The 14,082-nt window shown below is 38.5% G+C and overlaps 1 protein-coding gene across 6 annotated transcripts in view; it reads right to left on the bottom strand.

Moving 5' to 3' along the window:
* The window catches only part of mical3a (microtubule associated monooxygenase, calponin and LIM domain containing 3a), a 143,443-nt gene that overhangs the window by 29,439 nt on the left and 99,922 nt on the right, over positions 1-14,082 (bottom strand). For 5 of the 6 annotated variants that reach the window (XM_088922894.1, XM_088922895.1, XM_088922896.1 and 2 more), the window contains 7 exons: positions 12,061-12,256; positions 9,879-10,093; positions 8,402-8,491; positions 5,119-5,253; positions 4,534-4,596; positions 1,947-2,024; positions 659-772 (listed from right to left, as the gene is read on the bottom strand). In XM_088922894.1, coding sequence (XP_088779020.1) covers positions 659-772; positions 1,947-2,024; positions 4,534-4,596; positions 5,119-5,253; positions 8,402-8,491; positions 9,879-10,093; positions 12,061-12,256 — 891 coding nt within the window. The remainder of the gene's footprint in view (positions 1-658; positions 773-1,946; positions 2,025-4,533; positions 4,597-5,118; positions 5,254-8,401; positions 8,492-9,878; positions 10,094-12,060; positions 12,257-14,082) is intronic. The other variant, XM_088922898.1, reaches the window with a different exon arrangement.

Genomic DNA, 14,082 nt, shown 5'->3' with positions numbered 1-14,082 from the left:
ACGACACCCTGAATGGGATGCCAAGCCCTCGCAGGATGCACACACGGGTACAAACTGACACCAGTTAACCGCATCAGCATGCCTTTGAAAGGAAGGGAGGAGACACCCACCCAAAGAAAACTACAGTATAACTATAACAGCTCAGATTCGAACCCAGTAAGACAGCTGCTGCATTTTTTCTTTATTTATTAACCTACCATCCAGTGCAACAGAATTAAAAAAAAAGACTATCAATGGAGTATCGTGATGACAGAAAGAAAGACAAAAGAGAAAATGAGAAGCAAAGAGCAAATTGAAAATACTGAGTAAAAATAGTAAAATGTGAGCGGTGGAAATCTGATATTCTACATTATTTCCTTCTAGAAATGAGGTGTTTCAAGTTAGACAGACGTTTGTTTTCTCACAGATTCTGCCAAAAAGTCAACTTAAAAGCCAATAAAAATAATATCATTACACATTTTAAGGGGAAATACGCCTGATTAGGCCACAAAAAAAAGATGTAAATCTTTTTGTCAGTAATGTGACTATCACCCCAGGAGACTGATAAAGATTAAGATTTTGGAGTGCGATATACCAGTTAAAGGAAGCCTGGGGTATACAGGATATCCTATTTCTTATTTCCATACAGAACAGACACTCGGCTACACTGATATTTTACCCAGGCTGGACACTCTTCCGTGGCCCTCAGACTCTTCCCCCTCCTCCGGCCCAGTCTCCTTGCCTTCAAGTCGATGTACCCGAGCTTCTGCCTCCGCGTCTGAGGGAATGTCATCTGTCAAAGAGCAACCGATTCTTACTGCAAAGCATCCTGGACCGGGACTCAAAGTAGTGCACTGTAAGGCAAACGGGCCTCTTTCTGAACTCACAGCTCAGCAGTCCTGCTACCCCATGCCCTGTTAATCACTGTACTGCACAAGCATCTTTAAAGCACAGTAACTTACTTTGCTGTACAGTAGTTTTCCTCACCACAGTCGGCCACCAAAATGATGTAATATGCATGAGGGGTAAAATATCTGAACTCTTTTTAGAGGCAAAACATTTGCATGTGCCAATGCTGCACATCTGTGATTTCACCACAGTGCTATCAACATGCTGATCACCCTGTTAGTTGGGCTCCTGAAGCTCTCTGCGCTCCACCTGCTTACAGCTCTGCTAATTTCTCTTTAGTAGTTCAGGTGGGTAGCTGCGTCAGCATGCGTAGGCTGCAAAGGAACAAGTAATAGGTTTATTCCATGCTGAAAAAAAGAAGAAAGAGAACACAACGTTTCGGCCGTGGAGCCTTCTTCAGGTGTGAAGAAGGCTCCACGGCCGAAACGTTGTGTTCTCTTTCTTCTTTTTTTCAGCATGGAATAAACCTATTACTTGTTCCTTAATTTCTCTTTAGTTTACATTAATCTTGAACTGGGTGCAGCAACAATCGTAAGAGATCTTCAAATTGGAAAAGATGGTGTCCAAAGCTGCAAAAATTGTTGGCTCCCTTCCAATCGCACCTCCAATCGTGCCAAGAAAATCATTTCAAATCCCTCTGATCCATCTTATAATCTCTCTCAGCTTCTCCCTTCTGGAAAATGTTTCAAATCTTTTCTCTCAAGGACTGCCCGCTTCAACTTCAGTTTTCTTCCCACTGCCATACGAACTCTGAATTCACGTTGAACTCTGAATTTCACTGTATAATTATGCTGTTACATGGAAAGTTGTTTACATATGTATGTGATGATGTTATTTGTCTTCTGTCCTATTTAAATTTGTATTGTATATGTTGAATGCACGTCTCATCTGTGTTCTTTGCTGTACCGAAAGCCAATTCCACCAACTATTGTTGTGTGGCAATAAAGAATAAAGTAAAGTAAAAGTAATCTTAAGAGATTCTTAGAAAAGGCTCGGAGACATCGTGTGAGTATATAATTTGAGGCAGTGCTGCTGGTACATGAGCTCCTATTACACACCCTCATCCAGCTCAGTGCCCGGCTCCACATCAGGGCTCCCTGCTTCAACCTCCGGGTCATCATCTTCCTCACAAGGGCCTGGACAAGGAAGAGGGGGGAACAGTCAGCTCAACCCACAGCACAGGGGCACCACAGCAAGACTGCTGGCACAGGGTGGCCTTCAAACTGACAAAATTGCTTGGAGGCAAAGCTTTGCCTAGGCTACAAGCTGCAAGGCTGAAAACACATTGCTGACAGTCGAACAGACCAAGAAGCTGTACTTGTGACGCAGATTGAGAAATAAAACATGATAAAAATATAAAAAGCATTTTATTTAACATAGAAAGTGAGCATAAAGTCAAAGACAAACTAAACGCAGACTGAAATAAATAATGGATAAATATACTGAATGACAAAAAAGGGTTGATTTAAATAAGCTCTCTTGAGCATTACATTTCCCATTTTAAATACAAAATGAAATGGTCACAGGAAAGCACGGTTTATCAGCTTGACAAGTATTACACATACTAAAACCTACTGTTTCAACGGAAACTGTATTCATCTTAAAAAAATTCTAAAACTCATATTTGGTTTGTATAAGAATTTAAATGTGTGTGTTGGCGCATGGTATCTTTGTATGGATTGTGTCATGTAAAGGGTCATTTTAATAAAAAGTGCACGTGTTCACGTTGTTGACTCAGTCTCTAAAAAACTAAGCTGAAATTAGGGCATTTTTCTGTTAACATCTTTTTACTGTTATACTTGCAGAACTGCAAAAAATATCCTATATAATGGAGGGTTTCCAAAAAGAATTCTGTATTAGTTCTCACCATTCAAATTTGTAACATTATATTTTAATTCATGTTTAACTGCAAAATGGTGCTAGAAATGCCATGCTCATGGCCCCTTTCAAAGAATGAAAGAAAGTCCAACAACAATAGACCATATTGCACTTCAAAATAAACTAAAGCTAGAATGAAACAAAAACAAACTAATGAAAATACTAAATAATATACCAACCTTGGTACTCCATAGTATAGGATAAAAAGAAAAACACTAATCTGTGCTTAAATAACATTAGTTGGTTAGGAGCATGCAGATATCCATTTATCCTGGAGAAATGGATGATACTTAAATATATTGTGCTGTTAACTGCAGGAGTGTTAATTAAATGAGCAAATGCATGACATTTTTCTCCTTTTCAGGAAAAATGGAACAGTGGGTGATCCCATTGTAAGAAAAAAAACTTTTTTCTTACTGACTTGCAAATCAGTTCTACTTCCACTTAGCTCTTAACCTGCTTTTTGAAAGTTGAAGGTGTTGAAAAGTTTAAAAAAAACAACCGTGCCGTGGAGACAGGAAACGCTAAACACCATGTTAAACAGCTCCAGGTCTGCAGTGTATTCAAAATTAATATCTGTTGACGTCTATGAACCCTAGATACATGAACACTGACAAAAAAAGGTTGTTAGGATGGCCAGCAGCACAGTTTTGAAGAAGCTTTCCCACAGCGTGCTTGCTCTTAACTCTGTGCTAAGCAGCGACACTGCGTCAATACTGCTCCTCCGCCACAAACCCCACCAAGCCTCACAGCTGGTTTATCACAAAGCTGGGTCAGACCAAAGCACATGGCTTCATTGCGAAACAGGACCCCTCATTCCATGAAGGTATCTCTACAGAGTAAAGTGAAAATTGGTGAACCACAAAAAAGGGCATCCCAAAAAAAACACAATTACTGTTCATTGTGTTCATTAGAGTGTCTCGAAATATTGAACAGTAGTCTAAAAACTAGAATAATAGATTAAAGGTCTAACAGAAGTTTAGTATTTGTATAATTGATTAATTTATTAAGCTGAAGCTTAATACATAGATATTTTACATAATTTAGAAAGGAACAGGTTTTCTTGCAATGTCTCAGATTGAAGCGAGATTTAGAGGTGTTACCAATTATATTTTGCCAAGAGCCAAAGCAATATAATTATTTATATTTATATTATATATAAAATATAATTATTAATGCCAAAGCAGTGACATTAGGTATGTTATGTTTATATTGGCTTATTTTCAAGGATGCATTGCTTAAAAAATATACTAGAAATACAAAAATATTTCCCAAAGGCAGAGAAGGAAAAAATCCTTTTTCCTTTTAAAATGACACCTCGGGTGCAAAACTGTTTATTCTTTTAGGAACTGAGAAAACTATTATATATACATTTTATATATACAATATTTATATATATATAAAATATCTAGAATACTGTGGTAAACCCCTGATACACAACTTTTTGCCAGTCCCATGCTAATTTGCTTGATGGTTAGGTTTTGCTGTAGTACTACTTAGTCTGCTGAAGTGACAGACTGGCACAGTAAATATTATATACAGTAAATACAATTATAGCTAAGAAACATAATGAATACTGTATATGAGGGGGGTGTTTTGGTCTGACCCTTGAAAGTTACATTTATATATAAAAATCGATGCCATGCAGTTTGAATGCTGCATAGCGTGGCATGCTCTTATCTCTGTGCTGCCATGCACTAACAAAAGGCAAAATGAAGACAAAACAGGGGCAAAACTCTGCGCTGCGAACAGTTCACACAGTGCTACCTCCGGACATCGTCTCCAGCCAGGCTCGCACTGCGTCTTGGCGGTTTGATGGAGTGTCGAGTGCTGAATTTAAAGAAAACCAAAACAATAAAAACAGAAAATAAACAATGGGCCAAGGGAGTTCGCAAAACAAAACGATGGCCTGAAACCAAAATGAAAGGGATATGTACAAAGAAACTTGGGTGAAATTAAAAGACCCTTATGCAAGGTGTCTTTTTTTTTTTCCTTCTGAGCCAACCAGAAAAAAAGTCTCCTGGTGGTATTCTTGAATCAGCCCTTCCAATGACAGCCACACTGTTACCATGGAACACAATTTCCTTTTCCCTCGTTTCTTTTGTCCTCCGGGACAATTTACTCATTTGCAAAGACACACAGCACAAATGCTGACGCAAAATAAAACTGCTCAGACCATGGCGAACAGAAACAAAAACATGAATAAAGAAGCAGTTAGTTTCGGACGCATGGGGGAGCAAAGTTTTAATGGTGACATCCGGCATCGCTCGAACACGCTAAAGACATAAAGCTTCATGGCAGGCGACCGTGAATCTGAGGTGCTCGGGTTGCCTCGGACACCTGGACGGTTACCTGTGGAACGGGAGGGCTGGGAGGCTGAAGTCCCCTCCCTGTCCCCCTCAGACCGAATGTGTGTCCAGTGCACGTCTGCCTGAATCTCCAAGGGGTCTACAGGCTGTAGCATTTGCTGGATGCGGAGATTCCTGGCTGATTGGAGGTCATTGTTTTAAGGTGTTTTGTGGTCGTTGTTTTATAAGAGGAGAAAGACAGACACATGGCCACCCCCCCAGAGAGAGCAGAGTTCCAGAAAAATGAAAATATGAGGCAGGACAGAACGGAGAAAGAAGGGAGAGAAAAGCAAGGAAGAGGTTAAAGTACCAGCCTAAACAACTGAAATAAAAAGTCATTTCATAATACATAAGGAGGGAGCCATCATATTTCCCCAGAACTCAAGTGTCTGTGCTTAGAACCATTATGATTTGCTGACAGGCAGTTGAACTGATTTTATGAGCTTATTAAGGTCCTAGTGAACCAAACTATTGGGAAAAAAATAACATTATTGCTAAATAACAATCCCATCCAGATATGAAACAATAAGATCTATTGTGCTCTAAGCTTGCATTAGAAATCATCAAATACATCAATAGCGATTTTGGTACTGTATAAGTTGTAATTATATTTGACTTTAAATAAATTTAAATACATTTTTGTAATTTATTTGCCTTTTCACAATTGCCATAAAACTACATAATGAACTTACAGTAAATATCTTAAACTCATTAAAGAACTGCCAATGTCAGAGGCATGATCTTGTAGTCAAAAGTCTATCAAATGCCACTCAAAAGTGCAATGACAAAAAAATTAGAACTGAAATGTTTTTCTGAAAAAAAAAAGACTTTGAAGTGAAGTTATAGAGGCACAATGTTCATATATGGAGGGAGCACTATTATCTTCTATTACAAAAGAAAAACAATTGTAAGAAAAATGTCAAATACAAAGCTAGAAACATACAAACTATTTCAAATTAATATGTTCTAATATTTCTCTCATAATAGCATTGAAAGCATAACAAAACAGTCTCCTCTGCACAATTCTGGGCTTACCCTATCATGTGGCTGATATTGGACCAGGTAGACTTTCACCAAGACTCTGGTTATTATAAGAATGATTGGTACTGTCATATTTGGAGGGATTGTTATGTTTTACATAACAACAGAAGACCCTTTCATAAAAAATGTAAGATTTTAGCAAGTTTGGAAAAAAAAATTAAACAGAGATCTACCTTCTAATCATGACTGTCAGTGTCAATAATTCAGCTGACCTCTTGTCAGAGAAACATATGTCTCTTTATATCCATATATCTCTTCATATTGGATTTGAGATGTACAAAACATGCCAGACAAGTCTGAATGCAGTTGTTTTTAACTTACTTAAAAGACAGGAGAAAAATGTGCCATGGAAGTTAAGAAACCAAGAACACTAGCTTTCTATTTGTAATTTTCTATTTATAACTTTCTATTTATAATAATTTTCTGTTATCCTACAAACGTCAGTTCTGAAGTCATTCACAATGAGTCATTCATCTTAAACTGCTGCTTAAATGTTTCTATACAAGCTCAATGCCTTTGGAGTCACTTTACATTCCAAAATGTGAAAAGCATGCTTCATCATTTGCTTCAGACACAAATAAGATGGTTAGTACTAAATCTACGCAATTCAAACTAAGGCTGGGCAACGCACCAAATCATTTCTGTAACATCGCATCATTGCTCACAGAGATGATTGCCAGACCATACTGATTTTTGCTTGGTTTGGTATTCCTGTGTCAAGATTGTGCTTTTGTCTGAGGCAGAGCCTCTTCAATCTGTTCTTTTCCATAATAAATAAAAAAGAACAGGACTATCTCTAACAAATGTGTAACTCAGCAGTTAAACTTTTATAGAGTCTGACATCTTTTAAGTCATCTAAGTAGTACAACTATACAATAATAAAGGATACCAATACAATTTCAGTAACTTGGCATACTTTAAGCGGTTTCATTAATTGAGATCATTTCTGGTGATTTTACACAAGAATCCACATATATTTCTAAAAAAGCAGTTTTTTACCTTTTCTCTGAATTAAAAGATTGAAAATGTCTTTTAAAAATCAGTACTGCAGAAATAAGCTTAGCCACTGCCCCCGCCTTAATGAAATCTGTTAACACACCACTCTTTCAAGTCGTAGTACTTTACTCATACTTTTTTCTTACCTAAAATACAAGAGTGTTTACCTTTGTCGTGACACTAACTGTCTTCATTGTTGCTGAGCAACACGGCCATAAGAGCCAGCTCTAGAAACTGGATTCACTTTTGTTTCTTAATTCAGATGCATAGCCTCTCAAAAATCAGAACATCTGCATTTTGAAAAGGGCGCAAGCTAAAACACCTTTGCACACAATTTCATTGGACTTAACAGAAATAATAGGTTTCATCTGTTTTCATTTAAAAAATATTTGTTGGCCCGTCAGACAATTTAAATATGCTCCTTAACATCACCTTTAAAGGGGAACTGCAGTCTCAATTTCTTACACTGTTTTTTTAAATCTCGGTCACAAAATAAATTGACAATATAGAAAAATTTCAAATGTAAAATTAAGCACAAAAGTGACTTGAAAAAGTACTGTAAATCGCCATGTTGTCATATACCCATGTTCTCGCCACAGGCAACAGCAACAGTTCCCATGAATTGTGACGTGATGCGGCCCTTCCTGCTCGCTAGTCACTGTAATGACTGTAATGCAATATGATGTACAAGCGAATAAGTACAGGTTGTGCAGCAGATATTTCACCTCAGAAATATCCCAACATGATCTGCATGCAGAGTTAAAAATAAGTAGCATTTGTTTGCAAAACCGTCTCGAAGTCGACAGCAATATTTCTATTGGACTAAAAGAGATGTATTCACAAGCCTGCTTGTTTACAATGTAAGAAGGCTGCCCCTCATCACCTGACGTTTTTTTACCTCGTTCTGAATCGCAGAATATAATGCTGTGCACACCTGGAAATTGTATCTATTTAGTGAAATTTAAAGGTTTTACAAATTACTGTGTACATTTTACTTTAACTGTGGGCTGCACTCATCAATGCCAACTGTTTCCAAGCCTGACAATAAAAAAGCATTGCAGTTCCCCTTTAAATCAAGGTGGCAGCTTCAAATCCATTATAACATATTCACTCCCATGTCGTTCAAAAGTGTCGATGTTAATACTTTGGAACCAAAACAAAATAAATGAAAATGGCTAGTCGTTAAAGGTGCCTTCACACATGGCAGGAGCGACTGAATTCAAATGAAACAGATCCACAGGCAAAGGTACCTTTAAACGTACCCGTGTCCTCTTCATCTTTGAGGTTCTCAAGCCACAGCCCTAACTGCAGTTCCCTGTCCCAGGGGCAGTACTCCCCCTCTGCCAGCAGGGGGAGACATCACCCCAATAAAAACCCACAGACAGAAGAGGGAGGTGAGCGTGCAGCACAGACATGACGGGAGGCAAGGAGGGAAACAGCAAGGAGAAAGACAAGAAGGTGTGAAAACAATGTTACTACAAGTGGACCTCCTAATCTTTCGCATGGCTGTCAAAAGATTACCAGAAACCAAAGTTTCACAAAAGTGGGTATAGTAAGTAGATAAAGGGGAAGGTTTTTTATCTCTACACAAATCCTTTCTGTGAAGTGAAAGCATGTTTTTGAATCATTCATTATGTGCTATTATAAGGGCAGTGGGCACAAAATTATTATTTGTTCCTGGGCATGCTTTCAGCAACAATTCGTATCCTTGCGATCTTTAGGAACAAATATTTAGTTCCATTTATCTCCAATTTCCATTTAGTTGCACTGTCTATACTCTGACCCCATCCTTCCCCCATTAATGATTCTTCCTACATTTGAAATGCAGGTCAGGTTCCAAGGGGGAAAGGCAGGGAGTGTAAATGTGATGCAGGAATCAGGCCATAGATCACTTATTCGTTATTCGTTATTCAAATCACTTTTGCTTATGGAAACAGTGACCAGGTGACTTTTCAGGGGAACAGCAAATACCCTAGTTCTGACACAAACTAGAAAGTGAGTAAACGGAGGGAGACTTTACAGAATGAAAACACGTACACTATGAAAAGATTCATGACCAACATGAAGAAACATTAAGAACAGCTGCATGTGGGTCAAATGGAAAAGCCTATTTAGAGAACTCTTCACACAGAAAAGGCAGCACTTTAAGGTTAAAATGTTGCTGTCACTTCCATCAAATGTTTTTGACGAATAAAGGGCAGTCAAACCCCATCATTAGATTTCACATTCAGGACGCACAAGCAAAATGAAAAATTCATACATGTAACCTTGGTATGGGCAAATGGTATGAAAATCATATTTAAGGTTAATTCATGCTATTGCTATGAGTTTTCTGTTTTTACTTTTTAAATCGTGTATGTCCAGGAAATGACCATATTTATTGATCCTTAGACAATCTGCATTACTCTGGAGCAATTCTATAAAAGAGTATTTAAGGATGTTTCAACCCATATAAAAACACCTTTAGAGACAGCAACACAAACCTCTTTACATAAGAAGAAAATGTCACACTGTGAGTGAACATCCCTTCAAGCTATAAAATAAAAGAGTCATGGGATTCGGTCACTACCAAAATGTACTTCAAAAGCAAACCTCTGATTAGCATATATATACACAGGACTACAACTTTTAATTTAAGCCTCTGGACAAACACTGAAAGGTCATAAACATACATACTCAAGCTTTGAATCACAGCAGTGACAAAAGGTTTACATTTTTTTTGTTTACCTTCACTAGATTCCTCCTCCTCCTCCTCCTCTTCATCTTCTTCCTCCTCCTCCTCCTCCTCTCTGCCGGCCTGAGCCTGTGGGTCTCCTGTCACTTCTGTCTCCACTTTACCCTTTAGACGGGCATGGAGCCTCACAGCCTCTCGCCACGGCACCCCGCCCAGGTCTGAAGCAGGGTTATCTTCGTCTTCCTCTTCCATCTCTGACTCTGAGCTACTGTTGAAAAGAACATTGAGAGAGTGAAACCCTTAGCCTTGACCCCTGAGAAGAAAAACCTCCAGCTTCCCTAGAGATGCATTTAGAGACCACTGTCATCTCGACCACATATATGACCACTAGTGGCCACCACAGAGATTACAGCCACACCTCTGTAAATACTATAGCTTACAGCATGGTGGCATCGCTACTAATTACAATGTGGATGTGCACAAAGGTTGGTCTTTGTGAGGGTGTAAGGGTTACAGTGCAAGAGCCAGTTAGTAGAATAGACCAAGGCTGGTAGTTGTAGTAGGAACGCAGGTGAAAGAGATGGTGGTCAGTCTCTCAGTGCAATCTCAGGTTTAGAGTTTATTTAGCAGATGTCCTTTATTTCTATAACACTTAGTTAATAAAAACAGGAACCTTCTGGACCTATAATTTCCATCTTATAGGAGGGAGGGTGTGGCCTGCCGCTGAAAAATTCTATTATTTGTCAATAGAAACAGAGGGTGGTCAGAAACTAATGGTGCATCAATTCCCTCTGTAATATGGGGGCAGAATTAGTAATGTTTGGGAACAGACAGGGTTTCCATATTGTTAAGTCTATGGTTGGGTTGGGAGTTTGATAGTCTGGGGACAATGCTGAAGAATTCATCTTGGTGCATAACACGCAACATAAATAATACAGGCTGCACAGTCCAGTGTTGCCGTCATTGATTTTGAATGTGTTCTGAACCCTGGAGCCACATTAGTCACGGGTGGAGAGTCAGCTTCACTTTCAGAAGCGGGGTCTTCCACATGACACAACAAGGACAGCTTTTGCAGGAGCAGTGGTAGAAAAAAAGATCTATCCTGCTGAGTTAGACGTAAAATACAGCACATGCCATCTGGATTTTGTCTTGTATCCCTAGCCTGTTATACATTTTCTTGTGTTATTCCTCTTTAATTTATTACTCAATTTCCTACAGTAGCTTCAGAAATCCTGCTGTGGTAGTAACTGCCCCTTGGGTCAGGATTACAACTAATTTACCAATTCAAAGAACAGAAAATGCATTAAATTTCAATCCATTCTTTACTAATTTCCCACCATCCCTCAAGGATGATTTTTTTATGGCTTTTCTAAGACCAGTTTCCTGACATTATAAAATATAGCAAGTTGTCCTAGGGAAGGACTGTCTTTACCTTAGTGTTGCCACTAGGTGCCACCAAAACACAGCCTGTAGTCAGGGTGTCACTGTTCAATGGATTTCAATGAGCACATTGACACATGGGCTTTACTAGTGGGCTTTTTGTGTAGAAAAGGGTGTAGTCTCTGTCGAACTGTATACTGCACTAGCAGTCGAGGGGTGGTTAAAGCCACCCTCTTAAAAGTGGCTATTTTGTAGACATCTATTTTCTTTATGATGTCTCCTGCTTGTTTTGTCGATAACCTCCTGGACATTAATTTCCATTTTGGTTTGAAGTGTTCTTTTTTTTGTGCAAAAGTTCCCTGATCAATGCACCTAAATCTGTCATCACACCTAACAGCCAATATCCTGTTCAAGTGGGACCTGTCTTTGCTACACATTTTAAAATGAAGCACTGAGTGTAAATTTGGTTTGGCTGGTAACTTTGGTTAGCTTTGGTGTAAGGCACAGTAGCCTACTATAAGATCTGTTATTTTTAATATAATTGACATTAGCTTTCACATGTGTTATTCTGGAATCTTCTTTTGTACATTAACGTCAAGGCCTGGAGACACAGGCTCTGATTTTCCAAAACAGCAAAGACTTTACAAATAAGTTAGGGCTTCAAAATTAAAAGTATAATTGATAACGTGGAATGTCAATCAGGACTTGAAGAGATATACTTATATATAGATCATAAATGTAGGTAACTGAGTAAACGTACTCACCAGTAAACCTTCTCAAGGAAGAAACCAACTCACTAGGTGAACTGTTAACCATGAGAGTGTATGTAGAGTGGTGCTCGCACAAAGACCTCACCTGGAGCCTTCCTCTATGTCAGTGGCCTTGTCGAGCACGCTGCTCAGATTGTGCTCAGCCAGCGTCTCTTCGGGCACCTCCTCCAGCTCCTCTTCGCGCTGCAGGGACAGCCGGTAGTTCTCCAGCTCAATGCGCTCTGGAGTACCACGCAGTCTCTTGGCCAGGCTGGGCTCCTCGACCCCGTTGACTTCAGCCACTGCAGACGACACGCACACAAGGATAAAAAAAAACACAGGAAAAACTGAGGCTTAAAGCACAACACAGCCAGGCCCCTCAGAAGAAGAAAAAAGGCCATGCTGGTTCTTACCAAGGCTGAAGATGAAAATAACTCCTCATTCCTCAACAATGCCACCCATCTCAATACTTTTTAGCTGTCTTATTTACAAAACCATACCAGGACACACACTAATGGCAATTATAATGGCTTACACTTATAATGGCTTACACTTATAATAGCGTGTATTTGCTTCAAAATGCAGAAAAGCATCGGACAATTTTGAATATAAATGTGTTCTCTATAGATGCCGCTGCTTTCATAAGTACTGTCATAACTCCTGTCTTTTCAAGATTTGACTTGTATTAAGAGGGCTTTAAAAAACACTGAAGGTTGCATTAATGTCCCGACTAAACGCCAGTGCACATGAGCATTCAACGCTAACTCTTTAGTATTGCATTGCCTGGCTTTCCACAAATTAAGTACTTGAAAAAGACTTATTTACTAGTAAATTATGCAGAACACATATACAGTGAACTTAAATAGTCTAATCTCAGTGATGAATAATTGAGCACACTATCTTTTTTCATGGTTGCTAAGCCATGAGTGAGTCATTTCTATAACAATCTTTGAAAGACACACAAACATTTCAGTTGCACTCTAATAGGATGCAGCTCTGCTGAGTGAAAGTATTTCTTCATGATGAATTTGGTGTTGTCATCACAAAAATCACTGATTACTTAGAAAATATTGAAATTTATTTTTCCAAATAAAATGTTTTTTACAGAATTGGGTTGTGATGGTTGTGTAGGAGTGAAAAGTACCCTTTAAAACAAAACAATATAATCTTTACGGGAAATGCTCTCCCTCTATACTCTTTCTTGACTAAACGAGGTCAGACACACTCTGAACCAGTTGCTGAAAGCAAGCATAGAACACCATGATTTGGGAAAATCCCTAGCAAAGACGGGTACTACAGAAGATATATTATGTCTATATTTAATCAGTAACAAAAAATAGTTGCCTTCTACTGTGTAATCATTAGCAAAATGCTTGTAGCAATAAACTTTTGTTTTAGAAAATGAGTTTTCATTCCAAACAATGAAAGTGTCTAGTAAAAAAAAAACTTTGTGAAAGGTAGTGAACCAGTCTAAGTCTGATTTATCAAGAAAAAACATCCTCCATAAAAAGTCTTTCATCTTTCACAGTGAGATTTAACATCAGCATAAACCGTGTATACTCATTTCCTACCACTTTTAGATATGTCTGACTTTCTATTACGTTTAAAGTACAGTGTGAATTCATTTTATTGTCGCACCTATGAATGTAATTATGCTTCATGAAGACATGAAACTTCATGAAGTTCTAAAACTAGAATCTCACTCATTTTCACACCTAAACCAAGTCCATTCCTCCACATGAAAATCACAAAGCCGTTTTAATCTACTATGGATTGTTGTCTAAAATCCATATATCATGGAAAGCCCTCAGTTTTATTACTGACAGAGGACATAACTGAAAACTACATGGAAGTGCATTTGAAATTGATCATTGGAGGCTCTACTTTAACCAAAGCTATTTGTTTGATGCCGACTCTTCAAGACTCTTCTTGATGCCGGCTTCCTTCAAGAACTGGCCATGAGATCCTTGGGTGAATAAGATACCAACTTTCAGATAGGGTAGATGGGCCAAGTGACCTCCTGTCATTCATAACCCGTTTTTTGTTTTATGTTCTTATGAAGAGTAGATTAATACAATAGGAAACAATCAAATCAAACCCTGACTTCCAATTTTATTCTCAAATTCTG

The sequence above is a fragment of the Atractosteus spatula genome, chromosome 8 (genome assembly GCF_055471065.1).
Source record: "Atractosteus spatula isolate fAtrSpa1 chromosome 8, fAtrSpa1.hap1, whole genome shotgun sequence".
In the NCBI taxonomy this organism is placed as follows: Eukaryota; Metazoa; Chordata; class Actinopteri; order Semionotiformes; family Lepisosteidae; genus Atractosteus; species Atractosteus spatula.
The sequence above is the reverse complement of the archived record's forward strand: the minus strand, read 5'-3'. Positions and strand labels throughout refer to the sequence as shown.